Source organism: Octopus sinensis, linkage group LG26, assembly GCF_006345805.1.
Source record: "Octopus sinensis linkage group LG26, ASM634580v1, whole genome shotgun sequence".
Taxonomy (NCBI): Eukaryota; Metazoa; Mollusca; class Cephalopoda; order Octopoda; family Octopodidae; genus Octopus; species Octopus sinensis.
In genome coordinates, this window is record NC_043022.1 from 13,158,842 (window position 1) to 13,181,550 (window position 22,709).

General features: G+C 37.6%; 1 protein-coding gene across 8 annotated transcripts in view; it reads right to left on the bottom strand.

Annotated features, from left to right (window-relative positions):
• Positions 1–22,709, bottom strand: part of LOC115224839 (msx2-interacting protein) — a 169,475-nt gene that overhangs the window by 39,307 nt on the left and 107,459 nt on the right. For 5 of the 8 annotated variants that reach the window (XM_036513788.1, XM_036513789.1, XM_036513785.1 and 2 more), the window contains 8 exons: positions 16,438–16,602; positions 11,010–11,501; positions 10,022–10,200; positions 9,096–9,207; positions 8,784–8,872; positions 7,489–7,649; positions 6,084–6,209; positions 5,517–5,744 (listed from right to left, as the gene is read on the bottom strand). In XM_036513788.1, coding sequence (XP_036369681.1) covers positions 5,517–5,744; positions 6,084–6,209; positions 7,489–7,649; positions 8,784–8,872; positions 9,096–9,207; positions 10,022–10,200; positions 11,010–11,501; positions 16,438–16,602 — 1,552 coding nt within the window. Of the gene's footprint in view, positions 1–5,516; positions 5,745–6,083; positions 6,210–7,488; positions 7,650–8,783; positions 8,873–9,095; positions 9,208–10,021; positions 10,201–11,009; positions 11,502–16,437; positions 16,603–16,743; positions 16,749–17,676; positions 17,682–22,709 lie in introns of those variants that run through there. The other 3 variants (XM_036513791.1, XM_036513786.1, XM_036513787.1) reach the window with 3 other exon arrangements.

Sequence of the window (22,709 nt, forward strand, 5' to 3'; positions counted from 1 at the left end):
AAAATAAATAAAAATTGTGGTACTTATTTTAACCCAAAACAAGGTTTAAAGGGGATCCCTTCACCCAACCCCCACAAAAAGACTAACACTCCAACTACAGAACAAGTGACAAGATATTGGCGCCGTAAGCATTTGGTACCATGTCACTCTAAAACCAGATGCCATGTGGGTCACCTAAGCATGTGCACAACATTTTCAAATGTTTTTTTTCTAAAACATTTTTTATCATGAAATTATATAGATTAATTATTTTGTTCAGTTAGAAAAGAAATTTGATTTCATTTTGAAAACCTTAGGTGCACACAACTCTACCTTGTGTACATAAGTATATTTTGCATGCACGTGTTCTATAATGAATTCATGTGCACAACTGCACAGCATAGCAAGTGATTTGGTTGTTAGGGTAAAATTTATGCCCTGAACACAGCAATCCACAGCACAAAATTTGAATAAAATCTCAAAACTTACATGCACAAAAATATATATATACAAAGATGTGCTGTCTGTAGATGTGTACCCATGTACACGATCTGCAACATATTGCCTGTTTAATGATTAACTCAGGGAAGTAACACCCAGACAAAATAATTCTGATGGACATATGAGGTGTGCATGTGTGTTTTTTGTGAATGTGGATTTTATGTGAAAGAGATAGAAACAGATAGATAGAAACAAACGGATAGATAGATAGAAGGAGAGAGAGTGTTTTAAAGCAATTTTCTGTTTGTTTGTTTTTAATTCATTTCAGAGAAACTGTTAACCAGCTAACTATGTACGGACAGACTGTGACATCTGCCTCCATTCATATACAATGACTAACGAACATGAACCAACATGGTCCGAGTCATTTCATGGCAGGATGAATGAGGCAGAGAGGAGAGAGAGGAGAGGGGAAGAGATTTTCCAGTAAGCAAACTCGGCAATAATGGCCTCAGAGAAAGGAAAAAGTCTAAACATACTGTTGCTCTCCCTCTATTCCAGTCAGGGGAATTATACAAGATGGTGAACTTAATTAATAAGGATGTGTAAGAAGTCTAACAAAATAATAATAATAACAATAATAATAATAATAATAATAATAATAATGATAATAATAATAATAATAATAATAATAATAATAAACCCTTCAATGACATCTGGTAACGGGAGGTGGGCAGAAAGAGAATGAAAAAAAAAAAAGTAATTGTTTTTAAAATCAGAAATAAATAATAAAAAAATTCTATTGCAATAAAAAAAAAAATTATTATAACAAAAAAAAAAAGAATTAAATGAATATAGAAACAAGTTAATTAAACTATAATTAGTATTTCAATTTAGCTAACAAGTTACAGCTTGTAAATTATAATAACTGGCGATTATCTTTTCACTGACTAAAGGACATTAAACAATGTGTTGGTTTATGGAGTAGGCGGCATCATCATCATCATCATCCATTTATTTATTGTTTACTTGTTTCGGTCACTAGGCTGCGGCCATGCTGGAGTACTGCCTTGGAGGGGCTTCAGTCAAGCAAACCAACCCCAAATACTCATTGTTTTTAAAAACCTACTACTTATTCTATTGGCCTCTTTTGCTGAACCACTAAGTTACAGGGATGTAAACAAACCAACAGCAGCTGCAAAAGCTGTGCGGAAAGAGGGACAAACACACACACATACACACGTTTCTGCCTGCCAACTATCAAATTCATTTCCAAAAGACTGGTCAACCCTGTGGCCACAGAAGAATACACTTACCCGAGGTTCTGTGCACGGGGACAGAACTCAAAATGGCATGGCTGCAAAGCGAGCTGCCTAACTGCACATCCATACCAACATTTCTACAGTTTTTATCACAAAATAGACTTATTTCTTTCTACAATTTAAAATCTGAGAGTATTTGTCTTGACGAGCTTTAATTTATGGAAACACTGCAACCATCAAAACTAGTTGGTGACACGTTTATCTCGACATTAAATAGGAAACTAGATTGGTTTAATTGCTTCTAAAACGGTTCAAACGCAAACAGCAATGAGTCTAAGTATGTTCGTTTGAATGTGTTAAGTAAAGACAGGGTCGAGGGACTGACACAAGGTGTTACAGGGGCCACTATATAACTATGTCAGAACAACAAGCTGCTAATGGAGCCATCAAAGGTTCAAACCACACAAAGATATCATGCAAATGTGAAATACAGCAAAATCAAGATGGAGAGGCTGGGTGGGGGTGATGGAGGGAAAGGGGAGAGGGACAAAAAAATCCCTTGCTTTTTCTTTTTTTCTTTTAGCCATGCATCATTAATTATATTTCTAGAGAAGTAATGAAAATAAACATTAAACCACTGGCAAGAAAAGGCTGTGAAGAGGGGGAGTGGGGATAGGGGGCTCCTTCGGGGAAGGGGAGGGGGTATCATTAATAATCATGAGATGACAGACAATTAGACCCAAACTTAATTATTATTATCTTTCTACTAAACAAAATGTAGAAGTTTCTAACCAAACAGAAAAATACAAAAAAAAAAAGGGGGGGGGGGGGAAAAAAAGAAAAAAAAGTCTTCCATATTTTGATATTATGGAAACCAGAAGAACATTCCATGATGGAAAAAAGGAGAGAAAAGAAATGACTTGAGACACAATTTATGTAATTTAAGTGAAATAAGAACAGTTTAGAAATGAGGAATATGTTGTTTGAGTGTGTGTTTGTATGTACGTATGTGTGTGCATAATATATATATATTTTAGTGATGGGTAAAATGTCAAAACGACATAATATAACGTGTAGAGACAGAGGAAGTGCTCAGACCACACTCAGTGCCTAAAATCCAGCATTGGACGAAGGGGTACAGAATTCATGGAAATAAGAGTTGGCTCTAGGCAATGGGCAGGTCAAACTAATATGTAGGTGTAACGGAATAAGATATGAACAGGTAGTTGCAAGACATCAAGTCATTTGTTTTGCGTATATATATACGGGATGGGCCAAAAATCACACACCAGAATATCTGCCATTTTATTCATATTGTGTTGTTATTATTATTATTATTATATATTTTGTTCAGTATACACAAGTGATGATGATGATGATGATTTTATTTATTCTATTCAATTCTAGAAAAACTAAAGCATGTCTTTAACAATTTCAGAGTGTGTGGAGCTTATTTTGTGTGTGTCTTTTGGCCCATCCTGCAGATATGTCCTCACTTCTGTATAAATAGGCTACAAATGACTTGATGCCTTACAACCAGGCAGTTGGAAGGCATCAAGCCTGTTCATATTCTATTTTATTGTTCTTTTATATAACGGTTTTCAGGTCAAGAGGGAATATAACAACAAAGGCCAAGTGGATGTGCATATATATATATATATATATATATACATATATATCACAGTAAAGATGTAAATATAAAACAAAGACCAGGATGGTATAAAAATGCTAACAATGGTCAGAGACGTATTAGTGGCATCACTTAGTTTAAAACAAGATATACACTGAGGACATTAAACAATGATTATTTTTGTTTCTTTAATCAAGATTCAAACTACATACGAATAGAAAGACAATTGTTAACTCTTTCAAAACATCAACATTTTCAACAAACATAAAGCAGTCGTTGATAAATAATATTAACAAAGCCATAAAACTGAACCTAGCCTTAGGTCCATCTTGAACCCCAAGGCTCATAAAATGGGGACTAAATCCAGTTTCTATGGCATAAGATTGTCTGAGATTACAACATATTTCCACTGAAAGAGACACTGGTCCTTTGCAGGCTTAAATTCCTCACTATAGCTGGAGCTAATTTTTAGCTGAGTGAAATGAAGTATTTTGCGCAAGAACACAATGCAATACTTGGTCCAGGAATTGAAACTATGACCTTACAAGGACTCTCTCTCTCTCAATATTTAACCTGCAAGTTGCAGAGCTACACTGAGCCCCAATGCCATCTTTAGCATGGTTTCTACAGCTGGAATCCCTTCCTAACACTAACCCCTTGACAGAGTGCACTGGAGGCTTTTCTTTTCTTTTTGGTGCTAACAGCTCTAGTGAGGCTGCCATATTCAATATTATAGTCTAATTAAGAGAAACTATTATTGTTTTGTTATTATGATGGATAAACAAAAGAGCTTATCCTCAAAGAAATGATAGAGATCCATTTAGAGCTGTTATCAACTTTCAACAGTAAATTCTTACACACAGATGAGTAGGGCCACTCCTATCAAAAATTGATTAAAGCAGTTTGGGTTTATGGTATATGCTGCACATAAGTTTAAAAAAACGAAAAGAAACCGTGCATTTCTCTGAAAAGCCAATATGTCCACATTCAGATTACTTAAACAGATTGGTCAAAAATCTTGTGGCTAGAAAAGTCCAAAGACAATTTGTTCAGCTCTCGTAGCTCAATATTTGTCCGATATTGCATGATAAAATTTCATCTAGAATACATTAATCTAACTGTTAAACACTGTAGTGGCACTGACATGGATTAGGGGCTCCATGTAAAGAGGAGGTGGAGGAGGGCAGTCACATGAAGGACATTATAGACATTGCAAGTCTTGGAGAAGACTATGCCTCAATATGCCAAGTGTCATTTCGATTTGGTAGAGTCATCACCCAGAATTATATGAGACCTTCAAAGACTGAAGTGGAGATGGGTTCCATGCCAACAGACATTGACTGTGGGTCAGTCAGTCCTAAGAGCAGGCAAAAGTTCCCACAAAAGGCAGCAGACCTGTCATCAGATGCAAACAAATGAATGTGACTGGCCTCACATCAAAAGAGAATTGGGTTAATATTTCATGGATAAGAAATTCACTAAAATCAAGGAAATGTGTGTGCGCTACACTCAGGTCAACACAATACCTGGATTTAAATCTGATAGAAAACTTATGGAAACAGGTCAACAGAGGGAGGAAATGCAGGAAATAAGATTGAATTGTATTATTAATATTATTTCATGGCCACAAAGATTATTGTTCTTGATCTTTAATGTACACATTCCATTTTATTGAGAAAAGAATTGTATTGTTTTAAACTCTTTCAATGCTAACTTGCCTGAGACCACTCCCGATTCTACAATATAAACTTCCTGTTTTTAAATTGACCTAAAATGAAACATTCCATCAAACTTTCAGGTTTGAAATACCAGATTAATAATTCTTACAAATTTCAAAGCTAACTGGAATAAAAACAGACTATTTTAACAGAAATATAGTAACGAAAGGCGAAATGTTCTGATGTTAAAAAAAGGTTATTTTTGTGTCAATAACTGCCTTAATGTTTTTTTTATTTACATTCCTCAAAAGTAAAAAAAATTCTCTTACTCTCCATAAATAGTTTGAATCCTGACAAACATAAAAATAACGAATGTGTTTAATCTTCAGTTTATAATTGTCTTTAAATTTAATGATGCCACCATAATTAAAAAAACAGGTCAGGGGAGGTAAATGAAAATATTTTGGCACAAAAGAAATATATATAAGATTTTTTAAAAAATGAAAAAGAAAAAAAAACGGAAAAAAAGGTCACGTGGTGAATTACCTGTATTCGTTTTTTCTTTAAAATTCTGCTCCGCATCTCATTAACTGCATATTGTGCAGTGTCCATACTAGTAAAATAGATTAGTGCCCTGCCTTTGCAGCGATCAATCACAGCATGACTAACTTCACCATAACGACCAAACTGTTGACACAGAAGCTTTTCCGTCACCGACTCGGACAAGTTATCAAGCCAGACACAATTGGTAGGCATGCTTTTCCCGAATCCCAACTGAAAATAAAATAAAATAAAATAAAATAAAATTAAATTAAATTAAATTGAATTAAAATTAAATTTGAACAAAACAGACAAATTATAGAAGAACAAAAATGCAAAACATTGTGAACAGAAACAATAGAATAGTTTGTTTCTTTACTATTCTAACAGGTTGATAGAAAAGATTGTGGCATTTGTTTTAAACGAGCAGTATTTGACCTTACAAGAAGGATGTTAGATCTGCTAACAGAAAACAAACACATTCTCAAACCAGATTTGCTTCAGTTCACCACCGTAACACTTAGAAAGGTTTAAGGGAATTGACAAACAAGATGAATAAAAGCTAAAAAGAACCTTTATTTTATTCGCTCCTATGTGTTCTCCTTCCATTTTACGTAGTGACTTGACAACACTTGTGATATCTGCATACTGTACAAATGCATAGGCAGATACTGCACCCTGGCGTTTGATATCAATATCCTGATGAAGGAAAGGAAAGAAAAAAACACACACACATTTAAGAAAACCATATAGAAATGGTCCAAAAACAGCTAAGCTATTCAATTTACAAAAAACAAAACATCACATACAACTGCAGAAAACCGTCAATCGAAGTTTAATGAGAAACGGTTCAAACTAGAGCAGGACCAAGTGGAAGATGAATGAAGTGGTAGGAATTAGACAACAGAAGACACTTTTAACAAAAAAAAAAAAAAACATTGAATAAAATAGGTCGACTAATGTAGAAAGGATGGGAAGTAATAGTTAGATAAACAAGAGGGTCTTGTGAACAAGGATATAATTTGGATTATATTAAATGATAATCATCAACAATTACCATCTTTGGGAATGTTAATCTCTCAGTTATTTTTAAATGTTTCTCTGATACAGTGTCCCCCCATTTGCATACTTTTTGCAACAACTGCTTGTCGTTGGATGCCTTTTGCTCCCAGTTTCAGATCATTCAGTTAAGCAAGAAGAATGAAACCAAATTTGTCAACTAAATCAAAACCAGAAGAATTATGAACTTTGACCTAGAGCACAACAACAACAACTGTTATCAACATTATCATTTAACCCTTTAGCATTTCAACCGGCCACATCCGGCCAAAAGTATTCTGCCTGTTTTATGTTCTAACTGGCCAGATCTGGTCTCTCACACTAACCCTACAATATCATTTTAAAAATTAACGGCTACCTCATCAAAATCTCATAGTTACAAGATAATACATAATTAGTTCAAGGCAATGTGGATAAAAAGGATTAATTTGGGCAGAATAGTGTGAACCCTAAAGGGTTATTGTCCGTGGTTCCATGCTTGCATGGGGTCAGATGGAATACATTGAGTCAGATTTTCTATGGCTAGATACCCTCACTTGTTTCCAAACAAGGTAATATGCACTCACAGCCAGAGATGTTCTTCATGGGAATTTGCAAATAAACAACCTCACCCATAAGACAACGATGCTCATTGACAAGCATCATGTGATATCAAAACAAAAGTACACACACAACAGGCTTCTTCCAGTTTCCCAAATCCACTCATAAGCCATGTGTCAACCCCAGGCTAGAGCTGAAGACCCTTTGCTGAGGTACTACACAGTGGGATTGAATTCAAGACCATATGGCTTGGAAGAGAGCTTCTCAACCACAGCCATTTAACACTATGTTGTCCCACCATCAAAGCACTTCTGTAATAAACCAAAGATGAAACCCAAACACCGTTAACGACTCAACAGAAAGTGTGAGAGTGACTCACTATGATTTCTCCAAACGACTTGAAACGGTCTCTTAGTTCTTGTGTTGTAATCTCTTTCTCCAAGTTACCAACAAACAATGTCCGTGTGGCCTTTGGATGATATTCATCACACTCAGCCTCAGGAGGACGGAATTCATTATCTTCAACTTCTGGGAATAAAACAGTAAAACAGAAACATAAAACAAGTTTATTAACCTCTCCAGCATTGGCAACAAGCAAATCTACTACGGACAACTTCAGAAACATAAACACACACTCTCCTTTGTGGCATATATTCACACAAGCTTATAGTTTAAGGGGCCATAATTGTTGGGTTGTTGGCACAACCCTGAACACTTCATGTAAGAAAAAAAAAGGGGAGTAAAGTGGGGTCTCTCTATATTATTATAACATAATGTTAACCAAATTTTTTGTTGCATGAATAACTGAAAAACATGCCACTAGGAGGTAATCCATTCCAAGCTACACCCACATAAATACATGAAATGAGGTTTTATTTGTCCATCTATCAACAGCAAATACATAGATAGATACGTGTGCATATTTTCCCTCTCGTCTTGTTTCTATCAATCTATGGTTTATGTTTTTAGCAGAATATGAGAAATGTTATAATTTTCTGTACAAACTATGAAAATCTGAAGCTACAGGAAATGCAAACACGTATCATAATGGACCATTAGCACATGCTCTCCTAGCCACTTACATACATGCATGGTCTAGTGATGGTTTGTTGCTCAAATTTCAGTTTGGTAAGAGAATGTGTTCCCAGTCCCTTCATGTGTCGTCTGCTCATGGTCAACTGATCAAATATCAGCTTGTGTGAATTTCATATTCTTCAGAAAAACTGTTCGTTTGATCAATTAGGGAACTGTTCATACACAAGTACCTCCATTCTACTTCCTTCAAACAAGTAACAAGGCTCAGGGCAAGTTGTTTACCTTTTTTTTACACTCACCATTGCAGTTGCTAACAAAATGCAACACACTTCTCACAAGTTTGTAACAGAAATAAATAATTCCTGACGGTACTCAATTATATAGAATTTAAGTTTCCATTACAGTTGACACCCAACCTACTGCCAGTATCTATTTACCTGTGTACCTCTACTCATTACCTATTTACTACTTATACCACCACAGAGTTTCTACACAACATCCATATACATCTGTACCTCCACACAATATTTTTTTTAAACACTTGTACTTTCATGAGGTGTCTATTCACAACAACTTCACTCCACACATTTCAATACACAACACAACTCAATATATTTGTCAAGTAAAGAGACTACTAACCTACACCTTCATGTGCCATAACTTTAATTTTCTTCCCAAAAAACATCTTATCTTGAGAAGCTTCCAAGGCCTTTGCAGCATCCTCTGGTCTGCAACAGAATGAATTGTACAAAAAGTTTACAAAAAACCCCATAAAACTAAATCGTTTCATTTCAATATTAATGACACAAGATAATCATGTAGATATTAAAGGTAATAGGAAAATACAGGTGAATATATGAAGAGAGAAAACAGGAGAAGATTGATGCCAAAGAAAGAAACTGTTAGCAACATTTGTAAATGAAATTATGGAATAGGGGAAAAGGGACTCACTTTCTAAAACTGACCACAGAATATCGTTCTTCTCCTTGTCCTAGCACCTGCACTGAAGTTACTTTACCATGCTTTTTGTATTCATGAAAAAGCCCATCCCTAAGGCTAGTATCTGTAAAATAAAGCACAAATTAATATTTAATTATAGCAAGATATGCGGACATTTGGATTGTCGTAGACCCAAAACAACAAGCCACAACATAGATTCAATTACTCATTTAGACTGATTGAAAATACAAGAAAACATCAATTTCATTTATAATTAGTGTCACTTAAAGTGTTTAATAAGGTCTTTTAAATTATTCAGTTCCATTTTTTCACTTTAATATAAATTTAACCCTTTGGATATCAACCTGCCCATTGCTTCTGATACAATTTTTTCTCATTTTAAAATGATCAAAAATTTTAATCTGCCATCAAAATTTCATGTTAGTTTATATTCTAAACAATTTAATAATGACAAAAGGTACTTTACTAAATTCTACATCATTTTTAAAAAATAATTCATACAAAAGCAGTCTGTTTCAACAGAAATCATTATCATCATCATCGTTTAACGTCCGTTTTCCATGCTAGCATGGGTTGGACGGTTCGACCGGGATCTGGGAAGCCAGGTTTCTACAGCTGGATGCTCTTCCTAACGCCAACCACTCCGTGAGTGTAGTGGGTGATTTTTACGTAAAAAGTCCCCACTACACTCACGGAGTGGTTGGCGTTAGGAAGGGCATCCAGCTGTAGAAACCCTGCCAGATCAGACTGGGGCCTGGTATCCATGAAAACCTACAGAAGGGAAGTTGGCTTTATTTCTTGAAGATGGTGGGTTAAAGTACGAAGGGGGGCGCAGAACGGGTTCTTGTTGTGGAGGAGCTAGATGGCAACTCGCATTTTGACGAAAGCGATTAGTAATGACAAAGAGAGATACTTACCACTGGATCGAAGAGGTAATCCCATTACACAGATTCCAAGTGGTTTCCTTTCAGCGCTCTGTGTTTCTGCCGTCGATGACTTGCTTGACATCATACTCTGACTCTCCGACTTTGAGTGTTTCTGACCCGACACAGACACTACAGGCACCCGCCGTAGACTGCCTCGGCTACTGGTTCGACTACAGAAATAATAGACAAATTTACAGTTATACAATGAAATTATGAGAGTCTTTCTTTTAAACGTTATTTTCATGTAAAATTTATTGCTAAATCTTGGTAGAAAATTTTTTCCCTTCATATTCAAACTTGATGTCAGCTTAGCCCACTGCATAAAGTCGCATCTCATTCACCCACAGTTTAAAAAAGCTATTTAGTTAACTCCCTTAGAATACAGAAATGGTTATCTCCCCTATTGCACAGGGGAGGTAAGCCGAGGCACAACATTTTTGATTAATTCCCTTGTCTACAAGGGGAGATAACTTATTTAATCGACTGTGGTGGCATTTGAACTCGGATTGTAAAAACGGACAAAATGCCACTTTCAATCATGGAACACTATAATATTAAGAGTTTTATTAGTGCTGAATATATGAAGGGCAGCACTGCAGTGATTTTCCGTAGACATAAGAATATATTTTTACCCTTTAGCATTCAAACTGGTCATATCACACCAAAATATTTCTACAGGTTTTATTTTCAAACTGGCTAGATCTTGCCTCTCACACCTACCCTGCAATGTCATTCTAAAGTTAAACAATCACATCATTGAAATCTCAAAGATATGATATAATGCATGATTAATTCAAAACAATGTGAATAAATAAGGATTACATTTGACAGGCTAAAGGGTTAAAATAGGGACCACATCTGACCCAATAAATATTGCGAACCCGTCATCACTGTAAATTACCCTCATGGCTGATGGAGAGTCCTGATTGAAAAGAAGAAGAGGAAAGGAGAGAATTCTGGAAAATGTCTTGATAATGACCTTCTGGAATGTGATCTGGACCGACTGCTTCCCGACGAGGACTGACTGTAACCACTACTGGAACTAGAGCGCGATCGACTTCGACTGGAGGAACGAGAAACTGATACAGAACCCTTACGTCTGCTGCTATGCCGACTGCTTGCTTGGGAATTTGAACATGTCGGTGACAGTGTTGGGACCCGTGGCCGATCAAAACTTTCTCGATCGCTGGCATACTGCTCGTGATAGCGTTCATCAAAGGAATGCTTCTGCAAACTGCTTGTGATACCACTGGCTGCCGTAGCTACTGTACTGCTGCCTCCTCCACTTACAGGCACTGCACTGCTTTGGTTGACACCAGTACCACTGCTAACACCACCAGCACTCGTGCTGCCTCCACTAACTGCTGCTGCGGTACCACTCCCTGTACCACTGATAACACTAGCTGCTGCACCTGTGGCGGCGGTGGCACCAGACACATTGGCACCGACAGATTTTGGTCGTTGAGCTGCCCTGGAATACAGAAACAGAGACAATTATTATAGCAACAGGAAAAAGGTAAAACGAAAGGTCAGAAGGGTAATGAAGGACGAGAGGGAATATACAAGGTCAGAAGGGTAATGAAGGACGAGAGGGAATATACAAGGTCAGAAGGGTAATGAAGGACGAGAGGGAATATACAAGGTCAGAAGGGTAATGAAGGATGAGAGGGAATATACAAGGTCAGAAGGGTAATGAAGGACGAGAGGGAATATACAAGGTCAGAAGGGTAATGAAGGACGAGAGGGAATATACAAGGTCAGAAGGGTAGTGAAGGATGAGAGGGAATATACAAGATAGAACTATAATATGGAGTCATATCACAGAAGGAGAAAGAGGTTAGGAAAATGAGTAAGGGAAGTGGGCAAAAATGGATTGCTGCATGTGTGACTTTTATCATACTCTAAAGGTACAAAGGGCACAGCTGATCTCAGTAGAATTTGAACTCAGAACATAAAGAGCCAGCATTCTGTTCAATGCTGTAATGATTGTGTCAGTCCACCAATCAGAAATCCTCATCTACATAGCTGAGTCTAAGGCAACCCATCTTGGTGCTGCTCCTCTCTATGTTCAGCACTAGAAGCTAACAAAGCTCTGGTGATGAAGTTCACTTTGAAACTGTGTGGTTTGAGATGCAAACCAACAGTGCAGCCCTTCTGCTGGAACTTTAAGTTCAACCAATGAATCCATGAGATATTTGATAGATGAACATTGTGCAAATGGATACCTTTCACATTTGTGAGTATCTATCACTGATATATAAAAATATATATATATATATATATATATATATATATAATATATATATATATATATATAGGTGCAATGGCCCAGTGGTTAGGGGCAGCGGACTCGCGGTCGTAGGATCACGGTTTTGATTCCCAGACTGGCTGTTGTTAGTGTTTATTGAATGAAAACACCTAAAGTTCCACAAGGCTTTGGCAGGGGGTAGTGTACTCTTTCACCACAACTTTCTCTCACTCTTTCTTCTGTTAGCCTGCTCGCTTAGCCAGCGGGGTGGCGTCATTGAAAGGCTAAAACAATGCAAAGAGCATTGTGACCAGCGATGTGTAGCAACATCTGATGGTCTGGTCGGTCACGTGATATATATATATATATATAAAATCAGTACATTAAACATACTTTGTGGTATTTATTGTGCCGGAGATGTACACAGATAGGTTTGTCGCATGTGCCATTAGAAATGTAGTAAAACAAGTGGAACCTAAGAACCAACAACACTCATCATCATCATCATAATGTCCTCATTTCCACGTTTTCATAGGTGAAACAGAATCCTTTGAGGCAGGTGAGAGTAGGTGACAAGAAGAGCATCTGGCTGTAGAAAATCTGTTTCCCAGCAACGTGATATTTCTCTACGGCTGGAATATGTTTACACCAAAATTTTGGAATTGAACATCATCATCATCATCATCGTTTAACATCCGCTTTCCATGCTGGCATGGGTTGGACGATTTGACTGAGGGCCGGTGAACCAGATGGCTGCACCAGGCTTCAATCTTGATCTGGCAGAGTTTCTACAGCTGGATGCCCTTCCTAATGCCAACCACTCCACGACTCTGCTTAACTGATTGCAACACTTGTAACTATCACACAATGTCAAGACAAGCAGAAACAGATGAAGATGCATGCAAAAGTGTTCTTATAATTTTTGTCTACCACATCCAATAACAGAAGACACTTGTCTACTGGCAAAGGTGGTGAGCTGGCAGAAACGTTAGCACGCCAGGCGAAATGCGTAGCCGTATTTCGTCTGTCGCTACGTTCTGAGTTCAAATTCCACCGAGGTCGACTTTGCCTTTCATCCTTTCGGGGGTCAATAAATTAAGTACCAGTTACGCACTGGGGTCGATGTAATCGACTTAATACCTATGTCTGTCCTTGTTTGTCCCCTCTATGTTTAGCCCCTTGTGGGTAATAAAGAAATAGGTATTACAGAGTGGGACTGAATCTGAAACCACATGGTTGGATAGTCAACTTCTGGAGCATATAGGAAAGCTTTAGTGAATACTTGTTCACAAAATACAGAACATAAAATAGATTTGAACAAGAAGGGACCCACAAGAATAGAAGAGGAAGTTATACACAAAAGAGGGAAGAGTATAAAGATATAAACTGTAGTATATATAGAAAAAGGAGAGGCAAATTGAGGAGGAGAGTAAGGGATTGCTAGGAAAAGGCAAGTGTATAAAGTAGGAGTGTAAAATGGTATTTTCAAAGTCGTATAAAGGATTGGTGGTAGAGATTTTTATCATGAAATAAAACTAGTACAAAGAAAGAAATGGAAATAAAAGGAAAGTGCAACCTGTACAGTCTAGTGGGTGTGAGATTTCACTTTATCTACCCATGGAAAACACAAAAGCGAGCATCTAAATGGTTAAATGTTGCATGGCTCATTAAATTATGGAAATGTGGTTTCCTGTTGTAAAATGCACACCCATGCAGTGACCCACTTTTATGCTTTCCAGGAAATCACGCTTCAAAGTGAAATCACACATGAAAGCATACTTGTGGCTTCAAAAAAGTTAAGGTACCATGAATTTGAACCAAAGTTGAGAAGTGCAATGTAGGGAATGAGGGAGCTTCAAACAAACAATTTAGAGATTTTCGCAGAACCAATCATATTTTTCACATTCCTTTTATAGAGTAATTGGAGTTTGTTATACTCCTTACCTGGGATTCATTCACATGACACATCTTATATAGAACTGAATGGTGTTAAGGAGACACACACACACACACACACAAGAGGGTGTCAGTATGGATAAGTAAGAAGCTTGCTTTGCAACCATACACTTTCAGGTTCAGTCTCACTTCACAGCACCTTGGGCAAGTTTCTTCTGCAACAGGCCAAGGCCAAGCAATAATTCGTGAGTGAATTGAGCAGACAGAAGCTACGCAAGCAGCTTGTTGTATATGTGTATGTGGTGGGGAGTCATTTTTATGTCTGTCCCCCCAGTTGTGCCCCCCCCTGCTGTGTTGCCTTTATGTTTACACCATTTCACAACAGGTGTCTTTGTAACTTAAAGAAGAAAAGCAGAATGATAAACTAGGAAATAAGTATATGGGTAGTTTTAACAGGCTAAACTCTAAGTTATGCATAACATGGCCTTTGTCTCAAACAACAGAAACTAATAAAAGCAGATATTATGATACTGTGCTTTATAAAGGAGATAACAGAGTGTCGAGATATTTTGCGCCTGTCCACTACAGCAGAATTGATACTGGTGCCATGTAAAAAGCACCCAGCACACTCTGTAAAGTGGTTGGCATTAGGAAGGGTACCCAGCCATAGAAACCATGCCAGAACATCTGATGGAACTTCATGGGGTCCCCATCCTAACCAGCTCCTGTCAAGTCATTCAACCCATGCCAGCATGGAAAACAGATGTTGGAGGATTCTTGTGCTGATGTTGATGTGATGTTGATGTTGAGCGAAGTCCGAAACGTGGTCCTTTGCTTATTCGTAAGACCCGCAGAAGAGAAAGCAGGTCAACCCCCCCCCCCTCCCGACACCGAGAGCATCGACGGATGGATGAATGAATGTGCATCCAGGCTCAGCGGTTGCGTAGGAAGTTGGGGACAAGAAACAGGAAGAAAGAGTGAGAGGAAGTTGGGCCGAATGAGTACAACAGGGGTCGCCACCATCGCCTGCTTTAGGTGCTTTTGCTCAATAAACACACACAATGCCCGGTCTGGAAATCCAAACCGCGATCCTCCGACCGCGAGTCCGCTGCCCTAACCACTGGGCCATTGTGCCTCCACTTGGTGCTGCTGCTGCTGATATATAGGAACAAATAGTATGATAGGAATGAAATAAAGTTGAGGGAGAGTAGCAGTGGTTATAACTTTGCTGAGAGAGAAGAGAGTTCTTGCTCTGGAGAGAGAGAGAGAGAGAAGGAGAAGGGGACAAACAATGAAATGACCCATAAGGAATTAAGAAACGTGCTGATGTGCTGAAAGACTGAAGTGTCAACTGAGCAATGTGAATAGAACAGTTAGTAATAAGTAGGTCAAGTTCTATACAAATGTGACCTAAATTTATTATATGTCAACTGCAAACCAGACAAAATGGTTTGGAAGGTGGGGGGGGGTCTGGCTGATGTTCTCCAGAACCCTACACCAAGAATTTCTGATAAATAACGGTAAAGAAGCTCTAGATTTGTAATTTTACTACAAATGGTATACAGAAAATACTGGCATCTGTAAGTAGAAAAGAGACCTTACAAGGAACAACCCCCACCCCTCGCCTCCCCTGTACAGTGAATTGCAGTGGAATTTAGTCCAAACAAGGTTTTTATTAAGATGAAAATTCTTAAATGTACTTTGTGGTATCCAATGGATTTAGCACAGTCAAACTTTTTCTAAAATGGTTTTATGATTTTAAGGTTGTGGTTAAAAAATTTGTTTCTCAACTGCATGGTTGCCGGTTCAGTCCTACTGTTGTGTGACACTTTAGCCAAGTGTCTTCTACTATAGCCCCAGGCTGACCAAAGGCTTGTAAGTGGACTTGGGAGATGAAGTCTGAAAGAAGCCTCTGTGTGTGTGTGTGTGTGTGTGTGTGTGTGTGTGTGTGCATGTGCCCTTGTTGAGATATCATGTGATGGTCGTAAATGAGCATCACTGTCACAGAAGCAACAGTATTGGTTTCCAGTCTACCAGGAAAACATGTCTGGCCATGGGAAAATTTAACACTGCTTGGAAATAGGGGAGGGCTGACAACAAGAAGGGCATTTGATCATGGAAAATCTGCCTCAATAAGCTCCATTTGACCCATGCAAGCACGGAAAAACAGGCATTAAATGAAATCTGAAATGAGGATTTCCAGAGATGATTTTTGACTATAAAATTCATGTGAACTCAATTCTCGACAGAATTACCAACTCACCGCTCATATTGCTTGGTAAATGTGGTTCTGTTCCGTTGGTAAGACCTCGACTGATGCTGCACTTGCTCATCATAAGGGTATCTGTTCTCAAACTGATTTGTTTCTCTGCTGCTACTGCTGCCACTATAGTAATATTCCCTGTAGGTGTCCTCCTCATCCAAGCTACTGGAAAGACAAAAAGAAAATAACAATTATTATAGCAGAATAACAATTTGAGGTTAGAACAAGGTTTAGACTGCAGAAACCTGGACATAAATAATAGAAAGTGTCAAAAATTTATGAGATTTAATAAAATTTACAATTGACATCAGCTTCATTGTACAGACAGCTGAAATAGACAAAACTGTAGAGAAGGAATGTTATCGATGAGGTCAAGAAAGGTGATGAAAGGAGTCTGACAAAACTGATTGAATGACCAAATGACTACTTAAGCAACTGATTAGTTTATTGGGTTAAAAGGTTACCCAATTGATAAATAAAGAAGTGAAACAGAATTTGTGCGTGTGTTTATTATTGGACCCTCCCAAGATACAACAAAATGCTTCAACACACATATTCACATCAAGAATCTTGCAAACCAAATACAAATATGAAATACAGGAAAGAACTGCTTGAAAGAAACACATGCATAGAATGTTTATTTAACATGTTTGGATGAAACAAAATTTGTGAATAATTATGTAATTAACTAATTATCAGAGGCAATGGCCGAGTCCATTTGGCGTTATGCCGTGCTTCAGAAGACCCACCAAGCCAAGTAAAACCACAGCCGTGACAGATGCCACTGTCACACAAATGTGCCAGTGGGACATAAAAACACCCATTACACTCTGAGAGTGGTTGGTGTTAGGAAGGGCATCCAACCATAGAAACTAAGCCAAAACAGACTGGAGTCTGGTGCACTGCCCCACCCCAAGCTTGCCAGCCATGGTCAAACCATCCAACCCATGCCAGCATTCTTATATTAAAAAATGGTCATGTAATGTTTTAGCTCCAAATCAAAACTGCTTCATGAGGCTTTTCATCAAAAATGTTCCAACTGGCCGTCTTGGCTTTATACATTCAGGATAACATTGGACATGTTTTTTTCCTCATCAGAGAACACCTACCACCATTAAATGATGTGTATTCATAATACACATGATTTACAGGTGTAAGGAAACTTTGAGACACCTTACGTAGTTCAAAGTTAACACGTCTCCACAATCAAAGCTAATCCACAGGAGTGATGTATGTAACAAGAGCACAGGCTCTTGTTTGTAGAAATCAACAAACAATTATTTGTTGATGCATAGTGATATTTTTAGATTTCCAAATCATGAGTTATGTCATGCTGAAGAGCCCAGAACAAGGGTGAAATGCTACTATCCATGACTAAGGGAAACTTTAATAAAAAATATTATAAGGAAATAATGGATACCCTTTTCACTCTTTGATAATGATTTCTCAATGTAAGAAAAATAAACTTAGAAACAATCCTCTTGCCTTAAGTATCACACACACACTCTCCTCTCGAGTAGCGGTTCCCAGTGAGTCAGCTACGTGTATAGTGATGACTGCTAAACAAATAATAATTCATGAGGTGGAGACACACAAAGTTGAAACATGGTTTCTCAAAGATTCCCTTTATACCAGTGGGTTGCATGCGTTATGAATACACATCGTCTAAAGCGAAGAGACGTTCTCCAATGACAAAAAGCAACAGTCATCAAGTATTCATGTTCAAATCTGCTAGAAGATATCGAGAATAAATAAATACAGTTATTGTTTGGAGTCCCTCAGTTCTGTGTGTACCTCATGAATAAATTATCATTAATTATAGCCTTCAAGGATATACACCAGCAAAAGCTACACACACACACACACACACACACACTGTGACATATGCAAAGTAAAGTCAGGTCAGTAAAAAAAAAAAAAAACAAACAAACAAAAAACAAAAAAAAAACAATAAAACCACTTTCAACAAGAGAAAATTATAGATATTTTGTGTAGCTTGAAACCAGATCAACTGGGTGTATATAGATGAGTCGTTATTGTGAGAACTAGGTTCCTGCTGTCACACTTGGTATATTTATTACAATTCAACATTCAGAGATAGGGGGAGAGGGGGAGGGGAGAGAGAGAGAGAGAGAGGAGAGAGAGAGAGAGTGTGTGTGTGTGTGTGTGTGTGTGTGTGTGTGTTTGATTACACAAATATGAGAAGAGATAGCCAAAAACTACAGAACTGGACCATATTATTTGGTATCTATAGCTGTTGTCACTGTCTCGGTTCCAAGTTCAATTTATGTTGACTTGATAAAAGTTTATTCCACTAATACCCCCCCCCCGCACCTCTACACACATACAGTCACCCCTCCCACTTACAAACGTTGTCCTTGAGCTTAGTGAAATCAATATGGCAACATATTTTATACACAGACATGCAATTATCATTAGCACACACACACACACACACACACACACACACACACACACACACACAATCATTAACAATAACAAACAATATTTCGTATTCTTTCCAGAGATCAATGTTTATCCCCCCCCACCTCTTTCTAATTTTTTTCATTCAATCATCCCTTAGCTGCAGATATGGTATAGGGTGGGGGGTCAGTGAGTGAGCGAGGGAATGTGTGTGTGTGTGTGTGTGTGTGTGTGTGAACAGAAGCCATCAATAGTGATCCAGTGTGTTTGTACATCACAAAATAACAAATATATCTTTTACTAAGCCAGCAACGAGAACCTCCAATGTGACCAGCTCATTTGCTAGCAATAACGACCAAACTTTTCTTGCCTTTCTTACCAATAAAAAAAAAAGCCAAAGAACAAAAAAAAAAAAAAAGGATGGAATGGTCACTGTTGGAAAGTCATCGTAAGTCTACAGGTCAAAAATATTCCTAATGACACCATAACAGGGAAGATGAAATGTTTTTAATTATCATAGGAAATTAATACCTGACTGTGTCAGCAAATCAGGGAATTAAATACAAAGATGGCTAAGACTGATCTTATTTTGGTTTTATTTAAAACACGACAGATCAGTTTTATTCAGGATTTTGTAGCTAAGATAGATCATAGTTTTATTCAGGATTTTGTAGCTAAGATAGATCATAGTTTTATTCAGGATTTTGTAGCTAAGACAGATCATAGTTTTATATTTAGGACTTTACACCATGTAATGATTCTCCATATGTTTAGAAAACTATTCAATACAAGACACAATGGTACTTACTAAATCTATTAGTATTAACAGAAAGACAAAGGTGAGACACAGACAGACAGGCAGGCAGACAGAGAGGTAGATCATGAAGGAGTGACAGTTGGCCTAGTTGCTAGGGAAACCACATTACTATACCAACTGATAATAGCTTAATGGTTTCTATTTCACTAACCACGACATCTGGGTGTATGGTTCCAGTTCAATGGTTCCAGAGAGATATATATCAGGGAAGTAGATAATGTAATTGATAAGAGGCTGTAGTTATAAAGTCAGAGGTCAGTGTGGTTGAGCAGAGAACCCTTCCCACAATCACTTCTTCTTGTTTTAACATTTATACACAGATGAGAAATAAGCAAGCAGTTCTTAAAAAAAAAAAAGAAACCTCAACTTAGGAAAGAGACCAAACATTTCTCACACTCAGCTTAGTCTAGTGACCTGTTTGTTGTGTGTGTATTGCCACACACCATGCACTTGCTGATAGAGTGTGCAACTAAATGCCATACAACCTTTAATCAAAACACCGTTTCTTCCAAATTTTGTGGTAAAAGAGAAAGAGAGGAAGCCAAGAAGAGAGTGACAAAAACTTCACTCTAAGTTAAAGATATCGGTATAGGAACTTTTATGATTGAAGTTAATACAATTTCAACATCATCATCAATTAACATCCATTTTGACATTGGTTAGCAAGCTTAGAACATGAGCATTAAATGATGACGATGATGATGTGTTGTTGAAATTAATGTTAACTGAGAGGTCTTGTCGTGCAAGTTACCTGGTAACCTCACTCGTGCCACATAAAAAGCATGCAGTAAGGGCATCCAGCCATAAAAATCATGCCAAAGCAGACATGGGGGCCTGATGCAGTCCTCCAGTTCACCAGCTCTTGTTGAACTGCCCAGCCCATGCCAACCTGGGAAATGGATATTACTTGATGATGATGATGATGATCATCATCATCATCATCAGTGTATGTGTGCGTGCGTGCGGAAATATTTTAACCTATAATAGTTTCTAACATGGGTAAAGATTTTTGAGAGGATATGGCTAGTATTTGAGTGTCACTGGCTGATATTATCAATCTCAGGACAAAAAAGGAAATCAAGCTCAGTGTCATTTGAAATTAAAACAATAACGCAACGGCCTGTAACACAGCACCCTAACAACATTAAGGTCCGCAAGAGCAGCCTAACACCAACAAGTCTCAACCAGTGAGAACAAACATAATAAACAACAACGTCAACAACATTAATAAGCAAACATTGTGTTGAGGGACACATCGTTATCAGCAAGTTAACGGCCTGACTGCCAATACAGTGTGGGTTATGAATAAATAAGTACAGAGTTGAATTGAGGGTCACACTCTCGACTGACATAGATTTCAGTTACTTCTGGAAATCCAATATTAATTTACCAGCCTTAATTATATTATTCATTATGCTAGTAATTATACTTTGGCAGAGAAATAGTACAGCAGAATACAGCAAAAATATTTTTAAATAAATAACAGCAAACTGAAAGGTATTCAGAGGATGGTGGTGTCTTTTCAGCCCCAGGTCAATCTTCACTGAGCCAACCCATAATCAGACACATCCCAGCCTTAAACATTCAAGTCTTTTTGAAGTGTGTCTAGGACAGGAATGCACAACCTTTCTGGTCCAAAGAGCCAACAAATCATGCAGTCAATCACTCAAGGCAGGCCGCAAAATATATCATATAATTTGGATGATCAAGAAACATACAAAAACAGTAAAAAAGAAAAGGTTAATAAAGACACGAAGGAAACTTAATATAAGGAAACATAATCATAAACATTAATAATTAAATACTATTATATGTGTGTTTTCAGTGTGTGATTGTGGTACAAGCAGTTCGTTATGTTAATTTTCAGGTATTTGTTAAAACAAGAAAGTCTTTGCAATATAGTTTTACAGGTTGCAGGTTGTGCATTGCTCATCTAGGATTACATTATTGAAAGTATTCTTTTTGGGACCATATTTCTGTCGAAATACATTGCCTTCGTTCCGATTAATTTTGAAAATAATGAAAAATGTAGTAAAATGATTATCATTGTTAAACTGGTGTTTGAAATATAAATTAACATGAAGTTTTGATGGGAAGCTTTGATCTAGATTGCTTTAAGACGTGAAGTTTGTATCATAAAATCAGGGCCAGTTTCAGACGGGTCAAGTATCAAAAGGGTTAACCCTTTCAGTACCAACCCGGCTGAAACTGGCTCTTGCTTTCAGTCCAAATGTCTTGTTTTCATAAGTTTTGAATTAAAATCTTCCACTAAACCTTAGTCACAGTTTATGTTCCTAACACTAGCTGAATGATAACTAAGTTTATTTTACTAAATTCTAACGTAATTGAAGGAAACACATAATATCTCAAAATAAATACAGTAACAAAAGGGTTAAAGTCAATCCAGTCAAAGTCCAACTGGGCAGAGATAGCAGCATGATCTCCCACATCTCGTTACACCCTAACATCTTCAAAAAGAGACACACATTGGCTCATGTAAATTGCTGATGAACACCTTGGTCATAGATGGATCGTGTTTGATCATAAACTGCTACATCACAACTAACCTAACCACTGTGATTACAGGGTTTTATATCTTGAGCCTGAATGAAACCCACGAGGGGAGAACGTTGTGCCTCTCTTATGACCACACAAACAATATATTGAAGGGAACAACAAAATGTCGTCTGGCGCCCAAAATCATGTTCCATTTAATATTTCCAGTTTACTTTTTTCTAATTCATTTCTGAATTCTATAAATTTCATTCAACAACAAAGTCTTCTACCTTCAACATTATTACTTTTTTTAAAAACCAATTCTTTCATTACAAGTTTATTATTTACATTCCCTGTTGAGACACCACCACCAACACCAACACATATATACCCCCCCCCACCGTTGTTTACCACTAATCACTTCCCTCCCTCCTCCCTCTCTCCTTTAAGTTTGCTCTCAGTTGCCCCAGATTACCAATGGTAGTGGGGGGGGGAAACCCACACATACCACCCCACCCGTCCATTACATCAACTC